Raw genomic sequence first — 19,888 nt, forward strand, 5'->3', positions numbered from 1 at the left:
GAGGGACTGAGTGATCCAATCATTACAGCTGACAGGAAGGTGAGGGAAACATAGATCATAGAGATTGGAGATCAGGAACTTACCAAATCTAAATACCACCTGTACTCCGAGATGGTGTTGAGATGAAGAGCTATGGGGGAGAAATTTAAGGGAAAGATCCCAAGCAAAAGAGTTTGGATGGAAGACCTCCAAAATGCCCAGAAACGTTACCTCTGCCAGGTTCTCTGTCAGGTCACAAGCTTGTCCATCCGCAACTTTTGAAATCATGGTTAATCCAAGTTGTGAAAAAACTTGCAGATCCCAGCCAGGCCCTAGCCTCCTAAGAACACATGTACAGATGACAGCAAAAGCCTCCCCCCCTCCGTACATGATGGCTGGTCATCGTCATCAGATACTGATTTACAACACATGAGGTCCAGGCCAGGAGAGATGGCAGACCCATATCTCTGCCTTGGGACAGGCACTCATTATTTAAAATGTCAGACGTGGAGGGCTTTGGGAGTTAAGAGCGTCCCTGTTTTAACTCTCGAGGCTAATAGCTCAGGCCCCGGGAAAGAGAGAGAGCTGGTCTTATTGTTCTAAGGGGTCTGAGGTCAGAAGAGGGTTGGGCCCTCTGGTCAGAGGAACTAGCCTCTCCACGTGGCTGGACAGCCTGTACCAAGAGCACTTGGTGAATATCCTACTTGCCCTCTGTGACAGTTCATTTTATGCGTCAATATGACTGGGCTAAGGGATGCCCAGATAGCTGGTATTATTTCTGGGTGTGTTTGTAAGGGTGTTTCCAGAAGAGATGAGCATCTGAATCTGTGGGCTGAGTAGAGAAGATTGTTCTCGCCAGTGAAGGTGGGCATTGTCTAATCCACAGTGGGCCCGAATAGAAAAGGTGGAGGAAGGGCAAATTCACTCTCTCTCCTTGAACTCTCCTCTTCTCCTGACCTTGGACACTGGAGCTCCTGGTTTTGGGGCTTTTGGACTCAGACCAGGACTTACACCATTAGCCGCCCCCAGTTCTCAGGCCTTTTGACTTGGACTGAACTACACTCTTGGCCTTCCTGGTTCTCTGTCTGACAGTTGGCAGGTCATGGGACTTCTTGGCCTCTATACCCTGATGAGCCAATCCTTATAGTAAATAAGTAAATAAATGAATGAATAATATTTATTTCTCTGAAGAACCCTGAATATACATCCTCTCTGCATCTCATAAGGAATCTCATCAGAGAAGCCAATCTTGGGACACACAAAACCAACTCTCCGTTCCTGGAGATAAGTGGGCTTCATTTTTTGAGAAGTGTACCAATATTTACAATGGGTTTCGAGACTAGTAAGACACCCATAGAAGTTCTTTTTTCTCTTTATTTCTAGGGCAGTGTGGTTCTCAAGCTTTTTGGAATCAGGACTCCTTATACTCTTAAAATTATTGAAGTCCCCAAAGAACTTTTGTTTATGTGGGTTACGACTTGATGTTTACTGCATTACACCTTACAACTGTGGAATTTCTAAAATATTTATTTACTAATTCCTATATAAATAACAATAATGAATACAAGTTAACACATTTTTATGAAAAATAATTATATTTTTCAAAACAAAAACTTCAGTGAAAAGAGTGGCATTGGGTTACATTTCCGCAAACCTCTACGATGTCTGGCTTACTAGAAGACAGGCTGGATTCTCATACCTGCTTCTGTTTTCCATCTGTTGTGATATGTTGCTTTGGTTAAAGACATACAGAAAGAAAATCAAGCCTCACACAGATATGTAGCTGGAAGAAGGGAGGAACATTTTAGTAGCCTTTTCAGATAATTGTAGATATTTTTCTTTGACATACCACCAAAACTTGGTGAGTGCTAATTTCTTAAAAGTTACTGACAGTGTGGAATTTGAAACCACGTCAATGACTTTTTACACTCTTACATTAAAATCCACTGGTTTATCTTGTACTTTAAGTAGATCTTTACTACAGCATGATTTTGTAACATCATGTATTGGTCATTTGGAAAATATTGAGCTCCATAGTTCTTCCAAAACGTCAGCACAATATCAAAAAGTCACATTCATTAATATCACTATGAATCTCATCAGAAACATATGTAAGTCTCAGGACGCTGTTAAAGTCACAAGTGATGGATACAAGTTATCTAAAATTCTAATTTTCACTTCTAACTACAAATATTATCATTGCCAAAAAATACCACCAATTGTTTTCTTGGAAGTTACAGGCTCACTTCATTCATTTTTGGAGAAATACCCAAGTCTGAATAATCATAGTTTGCGTGTCAGTCTTTCTTTCAAGTAAAAATAATATTCCATGGAAAAAGCAGCTATATCAAACCATCTCACGAGAGATTTTCCTTAAGATAACGAAGTACTTCAGTATGCAGCAGAAGTACTTTCTATGTACCTAACATTTTGTCACGAAGAATATTTAAAAGTCTTGCACTCAAGGGTAGAGATTTAATAAAATTAATAATTTTTACTGCTCCATCAAGGATATCCTTAAATGAATCTTTCTTTCTTTAAGCGAAGATGAGAATGACTACTAATACTTTTTTTTTTGGTGTCATTGCCTTGATCTGAGCTGCTAAGTTGCCACCATTTTATTCCCATTGCTTTTAATCATCAGTGCAGTGTCAACACAGATAAAAGAGCAAATAATATTTTGAAAAGACTTTGACCTCAAGGACCCCTCTAGAGCCCACACGATTCTAGGGGAGGCGGGGCTCCCCTCTCTACCACCCTTAGTGGTACTTGGGAAAGGATAGAATTAATCCTGTGAGAGTGAGGGTTTATGACACATGGTCTTAGAATATATAATTTTGAGAAAATCTATCTTAATCTTACATTTGAGAGGTGACGGAGATGGAGGTGGAGAGAGTACTATAATTATTAAGATAAAATATGCTTTCAAAAGCTTGGGCCATGGGGGTGAATCAAATAGAATATTCCACAATAATGACTACGGTCAACAGTAATCCAAGTTCATGGGTACGTGCATCCAAATGGCACGCATTCCCCAAATCATTTATCTACTCGATTTTGAAATCCATTGTAGCAACCTCCAGCTATTTATCTTCCTAATATTTTAGGTTAGTCTAGCATTAAAATTAGCTTGTGTTCCCTAAACTTCTAGGCATCAAGGGTGAGATGCCAGTGCCCTCGAAGAGTGCTTTGTAGCAGAGAGAGATACCAAGCTGAGATTGAAACAGAAGTTGTTCTGTCCTTATTTCCATTTTCTCTTGTTGTGTACTACTTCAAATAATTTTTGGAAAGACGTAGAGGTATGAACAAATTCAATTAAAAATGCTTTTGGCTGTTGATAGAACACCTGTATAATTAAACGTCGACAGCATTTGCCTGCATGCCTTTAAAAGGTTTCAGGAAATGTACTCTACTTTGAAGAAAGCCTTAAAGTGTGTTTTCAATTATAGTGTACTAAGCACTGGAAAGAGTCAGCAATTCAGGAAAAGGTAGTGGTGTATCTGTGCAGAGTAATAGTTCTCCATATCCCAGCTAAAGGCTCTGAGGGAGCGATGGCGAAGTGTTGTGGCCGTTCTGTTGACCTTGTGTTAGGTTTAAAGATGCTACACACTCAGGGCAATGACTCTGTTTAGAATGGTAGGCTCTGATTTATCATTCATACACTAATTTCACGTCCAATGCTACTGACAGTAGTCAAAATCATGCCACCAGTTGAGTTTGATCTGAGTTGGAAGGTAGTTCTATTTCAAATTAGAACTCGGGGAAACTTAACTACCAGTTTACTTAAGCCAATTTTCAAGGAAGAGTTGGTTTAAGCGTGATGCTCCATTTCAAACTTGACTGCTCTCTGTTTGGTTTTAGATTGAATTCAAGCAGGTGTTTCAAAACCTGCGTCAGATAGCATTAGCTGTCACTGGGAAGCTAGATCCTTCCGGGGAGTGGCACAGAGGGTTTCACCCTGAGATTTCACTATCAATGAAAAACATCTTTTGGGAGATATAACACTCTTTAAGCTTCTCCAATGAAAGTGTGCAATGCGAAAGCTTCTTGTTATTTTTGAAGGGGGTGTGTAGGGATTTAACCCCCATGACTGTCTTGAACACCATTCCAGGTGTGATAATTCAGTCAGAACCTCAAAGAGGCATTAGCTACCCGTGTAAGCGTACGGAGTGTCATTTTAATGTTCTGTATCTCTGCCGTGCCTCCACCTTCTTTGATGAAAAAGTCTATTTTAAAATTTCTAAGAAAATATTTAACATAATAAGATGATGAGTCAGAGGTCTGAAAAAGCTAAAAAGGGAAGATGTAGTTAAATAATGCACCTTTTTTATTTTTTAGCTACATCTGACTCATGACATATAATGTATGCGGCTAAGTTCAAAGTTTTCTCTTACAAAGAGAGTTTTATGAAACAACTCTTCTTCAGACTGGTTTTTACTTCAATTATAGTAGCAGGTTTTGGAGTTTAAATCATTAACAACCTCTGAGTGAACTTTTATCCAAATGACTGCAAGTCACAAAGAGAACAGTCCTCTTTCACCAAGTACCTTTTGTGCTGGAGTGAGACCCGTCCTTTTCTATTTTTCCCCTTTATGTCTCTCTTTGAAGAAAGATGTGTGATTTGTAAAGTAATGAAAGTATGTATCAGTTAATGAAAACTGCTATATTGAACTCACAATGCAAACTGGAATTGCTTCAGGGTAAGCTTCACATACCTGCATTAAAGCAGGGAAAAAAGTAAATTTCAGAAGTCAAGATTGCCGAAGGAGTATCATGTAGCAGTTAAATCGACCATCAGGGGTGACCTAATCTTATTTTTCCCCCTTTGTCAAGGAGCTGTAATTTTCATTTAGGCAGCCTTTTCCAGTTTTAACTCCACTGGACACTCCAAAACGGGGCACTTATTCCATCAACCTAGTTATTGATGTCACCATATGTTATTTTTTAATTTTTATTTTTGTTATTTTTATTGTAATGTTTTTGGAGAGTGCGTGGAAGACTGTCACCTCCACAGACTTAAGGTGAATGTGTGAGAGAGTAATTCTCTGAGTGCCAAAACCCTGAAGAATTTATGTAGTTTAATCAACAAAAGAAAGTTACGAGAGAAACCTATTTTCTCTCGAAAAATCAGTAAGAATAATGAAATAATCGTTGTTTCAAGAGTGGGAAAAACTTTTTTTCCCCCTAGATCTGGCGAATAGCGGGATAAATTTGAAGAAGTCCATCCCACCCCCGCACGCGCGCCCCCCATTCTTTCCAGACAGAGCGGTTGCAAATCCCAGCCTGAGTCCGCCCTGGGAGCCTTAGGGCACCTTCCTCTTTGCTCTGTGTGTGTGTGTGTGTGTGTGTGTGTGTGTGTGTGTGTGTGTCTAGCTCTCGCTCTTTCCTTCAGTCTGTGCCTCTGTGTGTGTGTGTGTGACAGAGAGAGAGAGAGAGAGAGAGAGAGAGAGAGCGCGAGAGGAGAGAGAGAGAGAGCGAGAAAGAGAGCGAGAGAGAGAGCGAGCGAGAGAGCAAGGGAGCGAGCTGTGAGCTGTGCTGCCGCCGCCGCTGCCCTTTGATCCCGACATTAGTGTTAGGGGCTCGGAGACACAGAGCGCGGCCATAGACACCGACGCACCGGCACTCATTTATTTATACCTCCCATCACACACGCGAGCATAGGACACACACACACACACACCTATTAGATCCGTTTCCATTGAAGAATATTACGCTCGGGGACAAGCCAGGTGCACGACCAAAAAATTAAAAAAAAAAAAAGGAAAAAAAAAAAGAAAGGAAAGAAAAGAAGAAAACCCCTCTTCTGGCTCCAGGAAACAAGCTTCAACCCATTGCACACACCGGAGAGAAGGGGTTTCCCCCTGCCCGCCCGCGCGCCCCCCAACTACCTCCCCGCTCCTGCCAGTGTCTGCCTCTCTGCCCCCACGGGGGTTTATTTGATCTCACATTAACCAAGGAGGAGAATGTGAGAAAAGGGGGAAAATGCCCAGGAGGAAGCAGGAGCAGCCCAAGCGCCTTCCCTCACGTAAGTCATCCCTTCTCCACCTCCTCTCGTGCCATTTTCTCGCCCTCCCTCTCCTCTTTCCCCTCCGCAGCCTCCTCCGTTGTTTTCTGCATTAGTTTAGGGTTACAGAGGTGAAACTGACAAAGACACAGCCCGGGTTACTCCTCGTTTAGGTCTATGCTGAGGCAGCCATGTTGGTGATGATCAGCCCCGTGCCCTTTCTATTCTCTCTCTCTTTTTCTTTCTTTCTCTCACCCCTCCACCCTTTTTTTTCCTTGAGATCGGGCTTTTTTCCCTTTTCCCTGCCCCTCCCCCTCCTCACTCCGGGTTGCTGGGGGGAGGGGGCAAAAGAAGGGAGGAGGGGAGTAGTGTGGATGCCGGGGTTTTTTTAATCGGGGGTGGAGGGGAGGTGGGAGAGGTTGGAATCTTTTTAAACAAGAAATTCCTTGCGGATCCCGGTGCCTGAGGGTGCGGGGGTCGGGGCGCGCGGAGGGCTGGGGGCCGTGACATGGCGTTTGGGGTTGTCGGGGCGAGGGCGCGCGGCCGCCTGCCGAGTACGGGATCCAGGGAGAGGTCCGTCTCCGGCTAAAGGTTGCGCCGGGGCTGGTCGGGCCCGGAGCCGCCGGCGGCAGCGGCGGCGGCAGGAGCAGGAGGCGGAGGTGGAGGAGGCGGCGGCGGAGGAGGGGAGTCGGGGGCGGGCGAGGCGGGAGCGGCTGGGAGGGTGTGGGGGCACCGCACACAAACACACGGGTACACACGCGCCGCCGGGCGGCTGCTCCCGGGGCGCCGGGGCGAGGGGGCGCGCCGGGGCGCGGGGGCGCGGGGCGGCCGGGCTGGGGGCGAGGCCCGGCAGCGGCGGGCGGATGTGGGGTGCGGGAGCTGCGCCGAGGCGGAGGCAGGAGGCAGGGCGGCTCGCGGCGCGCGAGGTCCCTGCAGAGCCGAGGGGAGGGAGGAGCAGGGCTCCTGGCCGCAATAAAATGCGGGGTCAGTCGGAGCAGACGGAGCCGGGCGAGACTCGGGCTCTCAGACCCCCCTCCCCGGCGAGCCTGAGCAGAGTCCAGGACTAAAGTGCATCACAGCCCTCCCCGGCTGCAGCCACACACCAACTGGAGACACACACCGCCGGCACGGCCCGGTCCCCTTCCCCTCCTCCACCCGCGCCCCTGGTCCCTCTCCGCCCTCCCTCCGGCTTTTCTTTGCGAGACTCTTAACTTTTCCCCCACTCCCTCTCCAGCTCACACCCCCCCCCCCCAATCTTTCTCCGCTTTGAGTGTTCCGAGATGCTGCTAAAGCTAAAAGTGAAGGAGAAAGAAGCAACTAAAAATATCCCCCGGGGCCGCCCGGCTCCTTGAATGCAGGGAGGAGGGGGCAGGGGAGAAGGCGTGGGGCGGGGTGACGGGGAGGAGGGGACGCCGGAGGCGCCGGAGGGAGGGGTCGGGGGAGACGGAGGGTCAATTTCTCTTCTCTCCCCCCGCACTGCTCCTCTCTCCCGGCGGTTTGGCGCTGCTTGGAGCCCGATCCTGCAAAACCCGGGCTGGGGGCGGGAGCGGAGCCGGAGCGCCCGCCCGCCCGGGTGTCAGGCCGACGTGGTCGGTCACCTGAAGTTCACGGAGGGTGGGGGAAGGGTTAAGGTTATGGTGTCTCGGGCTGGGGTTGTGTGTGAGCGTGTGCGTTTCCGCTGCAGACAGGCAGCGCGATCGATCTCCCCCTCGCGAAATCTCCGCGGCGGTGCCTGCCCGGGGGACGGGCAGGGGGCGCGGGTGGCTCGGGCCGGGCGCCCCCGTGCCTCCGTGTCACCCGGGCCGCGGCCGAAGTGGCGAGCAAGGGCACTCGCAGGCAGCCCGCTCCGCAAACATTCCTCTTTCTTTCCCCTTCCCGGTACGCAGGAGTCGACGCACAGGGCTTGGGTTGTGCTTTTTTTCCCCTTCCTTTAAAAAAAAAAAAAAAATGCCCCTGGGCAGTCCTTTCTTCGCCTGCCCGCTAGAGGTTCTGAGGATAATATCACATATGTAATATATATGCACATAAAATCATTCGCAGGCGCCTGGGTGTGTAGGGAAATTTTGTGCGAGGAAGGAGAAGGCGGCGGAGTCGGGGAGGGCGAGTTGGGAGGCTCCGCGCTGCGATTCACAGAAAACTCGCAGCAGTTGGTGGAAGTGTGTGCGTGCACATGGCCGGCCGGCCGCAGTTCCCAGCTCTTTTCGGGGGCGTTTGGGGGCAGGGAGAGGAGGCAGGAATCCTGGGGGGGCGTCGGGGGAGGCTTGCCCTGCTCGGACAAAATGGGCTTCAGTGTTCTCTGCGAACTTGCCCTTAGATGGCAACTTTGGGCGCTGATGAGCTTGTGTGCGAAAACCAGGGCGGTGAGGTTATTTGGTCATTTTCCTTTCTTCTTAAAAAAAAATCTTGGCGGGGTGAGAGGGAGGGTAGGAGGGGAGAAGGGATTTATCTGCTCGGTTGTGACGGAGATGGAACGCCTTCCCTCCCGTTGTGGGTAGTGCAGTCGGGCAGCTGCAGCCTGCCCTGCTGCTGACCTTGACCCTGACCTCGTGCGACTACCCTCTCCGTCTGAGAGGAAATTCAGGCTCCATTTTAGCTCGTGTGTTTTGGTGGGCCTCTCCAGTGCGCTGGGGCCTGGTGATTAAGTTATATTTTGAGAGTGGTCTCTCCCACCCTGTTCTCTAATTGAATACTGTTATCCACTCAAGTTAAAAAAAAAAGAGAAAGAAAAAATCAACTCCTTCTCTCAGTCACATAAAGCCACTTTTACTGAAGTAAAAAGCAATAACCTTTTGGAAACACCGTAAAAGTCCCTCCGGTTTTTAAAGAGAAGCCTAATTTGTGAAGCTTTCTCCACTTACCTTTGGTTTGAATGGATTTTTGTGGATGTGTGCTGCCTGTTTTAAGCATAGTTTACACATGTTTTGTGAGCAGTTTGCATTTGAGCTAAGAGCAATTTCTGGGCAAATGGTGTATTTTGCAATTCAGACATAGTAACCCAAGGCTTGCTAAGTGCTGAGTGAGTCTTGAAAGAACTTGCAGTGGGGTGGACTTTGGTCAAATTAGTGTTAATTTGTATTTAATGTAGAATATAATTGTAGCCCTAAATTCCAGTTTTAATGCTAAGTTCTTTGTTTATTTGTTTGTTTATTTGTGTGCGGTGGGGGGGGCGGCCGGATTTTTCTTTCCCTGGAGAACCGTTTTGTATCAAAGTTAAAATATAGAGCGTTGGGAGTTGATTGCTCTGATAGACTGTCATCCTGAGTTTTTAAGAAGTTATATAGGGGCCGACTTAACATTTCTCCATAAAAGAAAGGAGTGATATGCGTGGGTTTCAGGGTGGGAAAGGTGGGAGGGGGAATGAGATGGGGAGCATTGCTTTTGAAACCAAAAAGCCTTCTGAGTAAACACAAGTACTTAAGAGCCACTATTGATGTAACGTTTTTAGAATTTAGAGAACCTGTAAACCCATTTAAGAAGTTCAAATTAGAATACAAGAAAAGAAACTTGTGATAACTGCATCTCTAGAAAATTTAGGATGCTTTCCACTTCCTCTTAGGTCCCCCCCCTTGCCTATGTACCCCTCCCCCCATAAACCATTGCTACTAATAAACTCTATGTGTTATTAAATATGATACTAGCCAGCCACAGTGGGGAACCTCCAAAGCCCACAGTCCTCCCACCCTATAGCACAGACACCAGGGAACCTGGAAGTTCCACCCTCCAGTAGATTAGTCCTGGAAATCCAGACTAGCACTTGGTATTATCTGATACCAAGTCTGGGGTGAGCCTCAGCCCCTGGCACGGAGTCCCAGCAATTCCCCAGGCTGGGCTTCGTTCTGCTAAGGTTTCCTAGCTCCTTCTGTTCAACTAGACACCCATGGGACTGTTCAGAACCGAATTAGCTTTGGGGATGGGCGAGCCTTTAACCTGACACTACTAACCTAAGCGTTAGATTTCTGATTTAAAATTCTACACAGTCCTTTCCTCCTGGGCCTCTGAAGTAAGTGTGTGTGTGTTTGTTTTTGTTATGTGGGCCTCATACATATGCAGAAAAACAAATGGACTGTCCTATACAATTGAATGGTGATCCTACTGGCTGCCAATCAAAAAGGCGAGCGGCGCTAGCTTTCGGAGGTGACCCCCAACCAAGGGTGTTAAACCTAAACTATTTTTGAGAAGTGGATTTCAAAATTATTATTCGAACTAAAGCCTTTATTTCTTGGCCTAGAGCAGTAATTATCATTTTGGGATTTAAATACGACTCTGCTGCAATTGATGGCTCTTTTACAAAAGTTCTTTCCACTAACGGGGTCCGATACCATGTTCCAAAAAAATGTCCTAGAGGTCCTTGGAGCTATACAATGTGCTTATCTTTAGCAGAATCCCGAGCTGCAGAGTTTAAAAATGTTTGTCAGCCTGAGAAAGAGGAAGAGAGGGAAACTGATACGGTGACTGTTTGCCAGGCCCGGGGCTCGGCCCTTTGTGAACATCGTTCCATTTGGGATCACAGACTGGAGAGGGAAAGGGGTGTGTTTGTTGCATCTGTAAAACCTTTGACCATCGGTACCATCAGCACTTTTAAGATTTCCTCATTAGCTTCAACTTACCCCTAAACGGGTATGAGTTTAGATTCGCTTCTGTTTATCATTGGAAAGCTGCCCGATGCCTATTCCCGAGGGGGAGCACAAAGGAAAAGTTCATAAAACAGTTGTTTTGTTATTCCAGTATTTTCACTGTTTACTCAGTTGTGGGTCAAGACCAGAACAGGTTATTGTGTTCGTCATGAACAAAACTTTAAAAATTCTTTCTTGCTTTCTAGTAAAATTGGGAAACAAGATGACTGAAAAGCGACAGGATCCCTTATTTTTATATTTTTATGGGTCTTTCTATGTCTATTGAAAGATAGAAGGTAGAAGATTGAACCCTTTCCCTTACTTATTCTTATTAAAGTTTTTCAGTGACCAGACAGTACCTCCTGACTAGGACAGGAACCATGGGGAAGTTTTTAAAATCTGAAATAGAAAAGTATTTCACTTCGGATGGTTCTGGGCTACCACAAAGCTTGATGCTGGGCAGAAGTGTCTATCTGTTCTCCTGAAAGAAATCCATGTATTCCTAATACAGTAAGTAGGGTCCACTGAGCTTTGCTGTTAAAATAAGGAAGATAGCTCAAAATCGCCTTCCTTCTAATGCTGCAAAATAGTTTGTAATAAAAAAATTGATTTTTAATTTGTCTACGTGTTGCCATCTCGCTCTGGGGATGACACAGCTGGTGTGAACTGACGAGTCTCCTGCACCAGGTGTTAATAAATCACGTTGGGGAAGTAGAAATTGGACAGCTTTCGGCCAGTGTTAGAGCTTGCTGTGCATTTGAGTTTTCAGAGTCTTTGAATGGCCTGTTAGGAGAGTTCCTAGGGAGGTGTGGAAAGTCTTGATCTCGCGAGGCTTATAAAATTAGATGGACAAAAAGGCTGTGGAAACAGCCAAGGGATCTTGTTGTACTGATGGAGTAACCAAGCAGGCTTCTCCTGGGGTCACAAGTTGGTTTACAATACAAGGATTAATTAATTAATGTCAAGATGTCCTTGTAGGAAAGACCAGATTCGAAATGTGTAGGTAAAGCAGTTTATTTAGTAATCCCAGTAGTTCAGATTGTGTCTGAATGACTTCGTTTCCCCGGAAGAGAAAAACTCATCCGGTAGCACTAACCCTGGTCACTTCGTGCAAAGTGGTGTCTTTGGACTCAAAAGATGGTAAGGTGCGAAGGAAATGATGGTGGAGCCCAGATTGTCAGAGTGGAAAAAGCTCTCTTGGTTTCCGTGACTGGTCAGTAATGCCCTCTGTGAAAGCTGAGGGCAGCTTAGTCCTGGGAGGAGGTTAATATATCCTTTCGCTTTCCTCGTTTGAAGTTGCCTCGTCTCTCCTCCACGCTTCCTTTTTAAATATCTGCTGGAGTATTAGGACAGGAGGACCGAAAAACAAACACAACAGGCTGGAGCTTATCTCTCTATTCTGAGTGATGTGTTAGTAATTTTCTATAATTTAATCAGACTGATCGCAGAACAAGATAATGAGAGTGTGACCTACAAAATAGGACTTTTGGGGGCGTGAAAGGCTTTCTAGCAGAAGGTTTTTACAAGACCATGAGCTTTGTGGTGAAGGAGTAGATTTTGAGTTTCCTCTTATCTGAAAGAAATCCAGACCAGGCCTAGTGATGGGAAGACATGTGGGGGGGGGGTTGTTTTCTGGTTTTTTATCCATCAGATTTCGTTACTGCTTTGGCCTCAGTAAAGGCACTCTAGAGTCACATTTTAGAGATGCAGATTGTCAGGGAAGATGCTGTGTCCTGTTTCTGATGGGCTCTTTTCTATTTCCTACTTTCTAGGTGTAGCTCAGTAATGCACACCATCTAGGGCCATGTGTACAAAATACTTTATGGTTTATGGTAGCTGAAATGTCTTTCGTCATATTTTATAAGAAACTAATGTGCAAAGCACAAACCTTAGAAATAGGTAAGAGATTTCATGGGCTGAAGTTTCTAGCTGCTTTCCCCCTTCTGTTTAGGAGCAAGTTTTGTATTTCTCTCCTCCATCTGTACATTACATTTTTATGATATTAGAGAATAGTATATATGTCTAGATGCTGAAGCAGGGGCCTCTCAGACGGCTTTATCATTCCCCAAGGACCCACCTTGGGATAGAATCACTGTAGCTACAAGGTAGTTTCATAAATTAAAATCAGACCGGCTTGATACTAATCTTTAGCTGCATGGGTGCATATCGTTGTTTATTTTATAAAAGTCAGCCTCACTGCCTGTGTACACACACACACACAGACACACACACACACATACACAGAAGCTGCCCTGTAGCTAATTTTATAAAATGTACAGTGATACACGCCCACGGTCTGAAATCAGCATGAGGCCTTTAGCCACTCTGTTTTTCACAGACTGACCCAGAGTTATAGTAAATGCAGCAGATTCTGTGTGCCTAAAAAGGATATTGTTTCCAGCCTTCCCTTCCCTTCTTGTTAAAAAACTTCTACCACTGAAGCTCCCTTGAGTTCTTAAGTGACTAAGGCTTAGGTACTCTTGCTTCTGTTTTTAAGAAATTCCAAATTCAGCCAAGTTCTATCTCCCAGCAAGGAAGGAATGTGTGGACCTTCTCCGAGGCTTGCGCCTGAAAAAGCCAACCCCAAAATAATCCCTCTCTCTCTCTCTCCCTCTTTCCTGTAATTTCTCCATGGGTCAGAAAAGTGGTTAGAGCCCCATTAGAAGTGAGCTGTGAAGGGAAAAAGACGAAGGGTGAGAGAAATGTGCGTCTCGGGATGAATCGTTTGGAGTGCTCTGAAGAGGTTGGCTTTCAAAGGGGAACGGAGAAGCCCAGGGAAGATGGTCTTTTCCACGACAGATCAGCAGCAGCCTGCTTATCTGTGCTTTTGAAACAAGCTGCTGTACTTGAGGAGGGGGAGAGATTTTTCTAAAGTTACGTAGTGCCAGTGTCTTGGGTTGTCTGGTGGTATATTTTATTTATTGACTTGTTTTTATTATTATTGGAGTATAATTGCTTTACAATTTTGTGTGAGTTTCTGCGGTACAGTAAAGTGAATCAGTTATATGGATACCTATATCCCCTCCCTCTTGGACCTCCCTCCTATCCACCCCCCATCCCACCCATCTAGGTGGTCACAGAGCACCGGGCTGAGCTTCCTGTGCTTTATAGCATGTTCCCACTAGCTATTTTACGCATGGTAGTGTATATACGTCATTCCTAATCTCCCAATTTGTCCCACCCTCCCCTTCCCCACTCTGTGTCCACAGGTCCGTTCTCTACGTCTGTGTCTCTGTTCCTGCCCTACAAATAGGTTCATTTGTACCATTTTTCTAGATTCCACATATATGTGTCAATATATGATATTTGTTTTTCTCTTTCTGACTTACTTCACTCTGTGTGACAGACTCTAGGTCCCTCCACATCTGTACTAATGACCCAATTTCGTCCCTTTTTATGGCTGAGTAATATTCTATTGTATATATGTGCCACATCTTCTTTATCCATTCATCTGTCGTTGGACATTTAGGTTGTTTCCATGTCCTGGCTATTGTAAATAGTGCTGCAATGAACATTTTGGTACATGACTCTTTTTGAATTATGGTTTTATCTGGGTATATGCCCAGTAGTGGGATTGCTGGGTCATATGGTAGTTCTATTTGTAGTTTTTTAAGGAACCTCCATACTGTTCTCCACTGAGGCTGTATCAGTTTACATTCCCACAACAGTGCAAGAGGGTTCCCTTTTCTCCACACCCTCTCCAGCATTTACTGTTTGTAGATTTTTTGATGATGGCCATTCTGACCAGTGTGAGGTGATACCTCATTGTAGTTTTGATTTGCATTTCTCTAATGATTAGTGATGTTGAGCATCCTTTCATGTGCCTCTTGGCCATCTGTATGTCTTCTTTGGTGAAATGTCTATTTAGGTCTTCCACCCGTGTTTTAATTGAGATTTTTGTGTTTTTTTGATATTGAGCTCCATGAGCTGTTTGTATATTTTGGAGATTAATCCTTTGTCCGTTGCTTTATTTGCAAATATTTTCTCCCTTTCTGAGGGTCATCTTTTTGTCTTGCTTATGGTTTCCTTTGGTGGTGTATTTTTAAAAGTTTTTGTTGTTGTTTTGTAACGAGAGAGAGAAAATATCATGTGATTTTTGCCCTCTTTTCACTATGTCTACTGTATACAGTACATCTTAAGTAAAAAATGGAGACCGTACATGCTTTTTAAGGTCATAGAGTAGTGGTCCAGTGTACAGGCTCTGCTGCCAAGCTGTTTAGATCTGAGCTCTGACACTAACTAGCTGTGTGACCTTGGGCAAATTACTTAACTTCCCTGTTCTCTGGTTTCCTCATCTTTCAATAGTGATAACAGTCCCTATATCATAGGGATATTGTACGTATTAATTGAATACCTATATAAATGTCAATATTATGTACACACACAAAGCCATACCTAATTAGTGGCTGCTTTGTAGAAAGAGCTCAAGAAAGATTAGCTATTATTAAGTATATGAAATGTTTCCATTTGCTTAGTTTGTGATTACACTGTAGGCATATCTGCCTCAGAACTTTTTGATGATGTCTGTGTTTATTATTATTTAAAAAGAATTTCCATGTATCTCATAGAGTAATAATACAATATGGTAAAATTCTTTTATAAGGCTATATAATAGGGCTTGACAAGTACTTGTTTCATAGGCCAACAATATTACTTTAGACTTTTACTAGAGGAACAAGTTCCTCTGTGTGTATGATTTGACTGAATTATATCTAAATTGTGTAATAATCATATGAATTTTGACTGGGTTTTACTGTAAAGTGATGATAGTAAATCCACATTCCCAGACTTTCACTGAGATTCAAATGAGAAAATAAGTGTTTAATAAAAGTTTATTTATTCATTGATTTACCAGTCAGTCCACTGATTAAAATTACCCAGGGGAAATTTCCATTGGGTTTTCTATGTGTTCCATAGGTAATAGTTCACATTTTGCACAGAAAGAAGGAAAGACAGGGTCTGCTGTTTCTAATTGCAGAGGACCAAACCAAGAGAACATTAGCTGATTTAGGGTTCTTTTTAATTTTAATTTTATATTGGAGCATAGTTGATTAACAGTGTTGTGTTAGGTTCAGGTGTACAGCAAAGTGATTCCGTTATACATATACATGTATCTATTTTTCAAGAATTTTAAAAGAAGGGTTGGGGTATGTGTGTGTTGTATGTGTGTGTTGTGTGTGTGTTATGGATGATATTAGAAGTCACAAGCTAGTGGCCCACTGATATGTTTTGCCTCATACAGTATGTTTAAAAACTCGAGACAGCATTTGGAAGTGGTCGGTTTCACATACAAATCCAGATTTCCAGCTTCTTCTGAAAACTTGGACGAGCAAGCAGCACCAGGCCACCTCCCCACATGGCAACAATCTGCTGCCGTCGGTGGCGGCTGTCTCCCTTCCCTGGCATGTGCTCGTCAGTCTGCCACAGTTCCTGCCACTGGGCTGCCGTGTCCCCGTCTGCATGTACATCTGTCCACCCCCGTGAAGTGTCTTATCTCCCAGCCCCCACAGGCGTTTGGATTAGAAACTGTTCTATATTCCCCAATATTCTGTAATCTTTTAATTCATCACTGAAGCTAGGGCACTATAAACCACATCCTATGACAGTATCAGGAATCTGTCTGCGGTCGGGATTAAGATCCTGGTGCTAGACACGTGAGTTCGATCCTGGCTGTCCCACATTTTGGCTGTGACCTTGGCACGTTTCTACAGTTTGCCTGTTTTCTCATCTGTAAATTGGGAAAACGTCGTAGGTCCTATGGGGACAAAGTGAGTTCATACGTGTAGATATTTTGATTCGTGTCTGGCACATAGTATATGCACAGTAAATGCTGGCCACGTGAAGACACCCGAGGTGTGAATTTCTTTCTTGTCTTTTTTTTTTGGGAATTTCTTTCAACTAAGGATCCCAGTACGATTGCTTTAACTGTGCTGTGTAATCAGTCAGTGACAACTATTGTTGCCTCTCAGTTTCTGATCATAATCTGCCAACCCAGTGGTTCTCTACCCTGGTAGCCCATTATAATCACCTGGGAGATTTTAAAAATGCAAACACCCCCCAGATATTTAAACTTAATTGGCCCAGAGTGGAGTCTGGGCATGGACATCCTTTAAAAGCTCCCCAGGTGATACAAATGGGTAGCAAGAGTTGAGGACCCTTGAACTAACCAGAACTCCCACTCTGGGCTGATGCCATGTCAGCCAAAAATAAAGGCATGATTTTGAGTCTGGGCAGCTTATTGATGAGAATCTGTTAAACTCTTAAAACCTTTAAAAATAGCTCATGGATCTGAATAATTGACTCCAACTCCTCCGGATCAGAAGCCAGAGGTTCAGGGAAGGACCTGTACTAAGCAGGAGACACAGATTCTAGTCTTCTCTGTCACCTTCTCCCACCACAATCACCAGGGTTTCTCACTAGCGTTGTGACCTTGGGTAAGTCACTTGGCCTCTCTGTACTTGGCGGAGTGCCGTCTTGTAAAATGGGTAACAGTACATTAGCCACACCTTCTTTTTATATAATGCTTATATAAACATTTTCGTCGATACCATCTGCCTGTGAGGCAGGCAGGGAAGAGCCCCTCCTCTTACCAATTGGACAGACCTGGAAACTGGGCCACAGGGAGGAAGAAACCAGCTTGAGAGGTCACCGGCGCGAGTACTATGAAAGGCTGGAGCCCTGTGAAGGGCGGGTCTCTGGGCTCAGAGCTGCTCTGAGGTCTGTGAAACCTTCACGGGGTCTCAAGCTTGAAGGATATACCTTCACCACCTGCACCTCCTCTCAGACCCTCCACTGCAGGAGGCCCCCTAGGTGCTGATGGAACACATACGTTGCCCTATGATTCACAAAAACTTGTGCCACCAATCATATTTCTTTCCTCAGAGATTTATTTTGACCTTAGACTAAGCAGAGGGTCATAGAATAGAGTCACATGCAGTGATGTACTTTCTGGGGTCTGAATTATGTGCTCCACGTGGAGAACATTGCCTTCATGTAATGGCCTAGAATTGTGAGTTGTTTTCTATTCTGTGCTTGTTTGGCCCTACTTGTTAACCCAACAATCCTCTCTGGAGCATGAAACACAGCTGTATTTGGAAGGAAACAGAGTGTGGGACACCCTATGCTTCAGGAAATTTTCCGGAAATGTGCTATAGGATTTCTCCCTTCTAGGGGAAAGCAAAACTCCAATAATAACTTACTGGGTTTTAATCTAACCTTAAGAAAGAGGGAAATCAAATTATAGTGAACTGCTTTCTGACATTTATAGGAAGAGAGGAATTTCATAATCTAGAAGTAGGGCTTGGGTTGGCTGGATGGCTAGATCACAGTTAGAAGTGCTGTGTACCAGTGGCTACTCAAATACATGTTGATAGATGAGAAATATATACAAAAGAGAAGAAAAAAATACATGTATTTTATTTTTATTTTCCTTTCTTTTTTTATTAATTTTTATTGGAGTATAGTTGCTTTACAATGTTGTGTTAGTTTCTGCTGTACATTAAAGTGCATCAGCTATACGTATACATATATCCCCTCGTTTTTTGGGTTTCCTTCCCATTTAGGTCACCACAGAGCATTGAGTAGAGTTCCCTGTGCTATACAGTAGGTTCTTATTAGTCATCTATTTTATACGTAGTAGAGAGTACACGTATTTTAAATATGACTTGTGTACTCCATGAGACTGGAACCATGGAAATCACAGATATTAACTGTTTATTAATTTATTCTTAAAAATCTATATTGGCTTTTAATGACAAAAGGAGTGCATGTTTAGTATAAATAATTAAAGCAATGCAGGAATATTTATAGTAAGATGTGAAAGTCTCGTTTCCCAACTTACACCCCCAGAGATAACTGCTATTAATCAACAAACAATATTTAAAATTCAGCCATCATTTGAAAAATGGATGCATTTCAGCAGAGTTGGCTACATTAATGTAAGTACTGAATTCAGGACAAGGGTGATAACATTGGCCTTGTGAACTGATTAGATCACATGCATAATAGTGAATCCCAGATTGAGTGCCCTGATTTAAAGGGGGACATTGATAAACTGCTCACCAGAAGGGAGGCAACTAGAATGTTGCAGGCTCTTGAAATCATCATGTGAGGAATTTACTATTGAGGCAATTGGGAGTATTTAATTCGAAGAAAAAAGTGAGGGTGGATAAAAATTGTGCATGGTAGCTACATTGAAATATATGAAGTTCTGTCAAGTGAAAAAGGGAGTAAACTTACTCTGAATTGTCACTCATCCTAAATTTTCACCTTGTGTCTGCTAACTGATACTTGATTCATCCATCCACCCATCCATCCATCCATTCATTCATTCAGGCAGCAGTAACTGAGTGTTTCTGTGCCAGGGATTAAGGATCTGTGGAGCTGAACAGAGCATGGTCCCGGCTCACAAGGATCTCAGAGCCAAGCAGGCAGAGAAGGAGATGGAAACAAATAACTAAAATTCAGCTTGAAAAGTATTTTCATAGATTTCTGAAATGCTGAGCAGAAAACAGAGACTAGGACCCACAGGGTAGAAGTTATAGGGAAGATAACTTTGGTTTCTTAAGATAAAGGCCTGTTGAATAAATAAAACTGCCCACAAATGAAACAGAAGATCTTGTGTTTACAAAGAAGCTGGTTCCACCAGCTGTCAAGGGTGATGTTTTTAAGGACTGCAAGTAAAGAGGGGGTGAGACGGGGTGCAGAAATGTTGAGAATTCTATCGAGCAAATGCTTCTTTGCTTGGTTTCTCTTATAAAACAGGAAATCTGCTCCTACAGCGGGGAGAGAACATCTTTCAGTATGGTGAGTTGAAAGCCTTTTGGGAATAAGGATACGTGGATGTCGACACACATTAGAGCAGCGAGGATTTGTTCAGCTGAGGGTTGGAGTCCCTACTTGGTGCTCATTCATTAAGAAAAAGTTTTGAGCATTTACCCGGCTCATAAAAGTTGTCTAGAATGCAGTCTGTGCTGACAGTTCTTTCAAATGTTGACACGAAACAATCACAGAGGATAAGTACAAATCAATATGCCAACAGGTACAAGACAATAATATATGAATTAGGTGTGTAAATGTTTGAGGAAACTCAGAGGAAGAGTGATGGGTAGAAGATTCTTGGAGAGGATTGGTACCTAAAGCATCCTCAAGGATGTGATGGATTTAGATCTTGAGACGAGAGAAGAACGTTCCAAGCAGAAGAAATAACATTAGCCAAAAGAGGTTGAAATAAACCAGAAGTAGGCAGGAGACACTAAGGAACTTCGTTCAGCCAGAGCGGGCATATTGGTGA

At 44.1% G+C, this 19,888-nt stretch overlaps 1 protein-coding gene across 6 annotated transcripts in view; it reads left to right on the forward strand.

The window, feature by feature from the left end:
* The first annotated feature begins 5,331 nt into the window (after positions 1-5,331).
* ZNF827 (zinc finger protein 827) overlaps positions 5,332-19,888 on the forward strand; it is a 180,576-nt gene continuing 166,019 nt past the window's right edge. For 4 of the 6 annotated variants that reach the window (XM_067736748.1, XM_067736751.1, XM_067736749.1 and 1 more), the window contains exon 1: positions 5,336-6,004. In XM_067736748.1, the coding sequence (XP_067592849.1) occupies positions 5,962-6,004 (43 nt within the window). In that variant the 5' untranslated portion in view covers positions 5,336-5,961. Of the gene's footprint in view, positions 6,005-19,888 lie in introns of all 6 variants that reach the window. The other 2 variants (XM_067736747.1, XM_067736745.1) reach the window with 2 other exon arrangements.

Source organism: Pseudorca crassidens, chromosome 4, assembly GCF_039906515.1.
Source record: "Pseudorca crassidens isolate mPseCra1 chromosome 4, mPseCra1.hap1, whole genome shotgun sequence".
In the NCBI taxonomy this organism is placed as follows: domain Eukaryota; kingdom Metazoa; phylum Chordata; class Mammalia; order Artiodactyla; family Delphinidae; genus Pseudorca; species Pseudorca crassidens.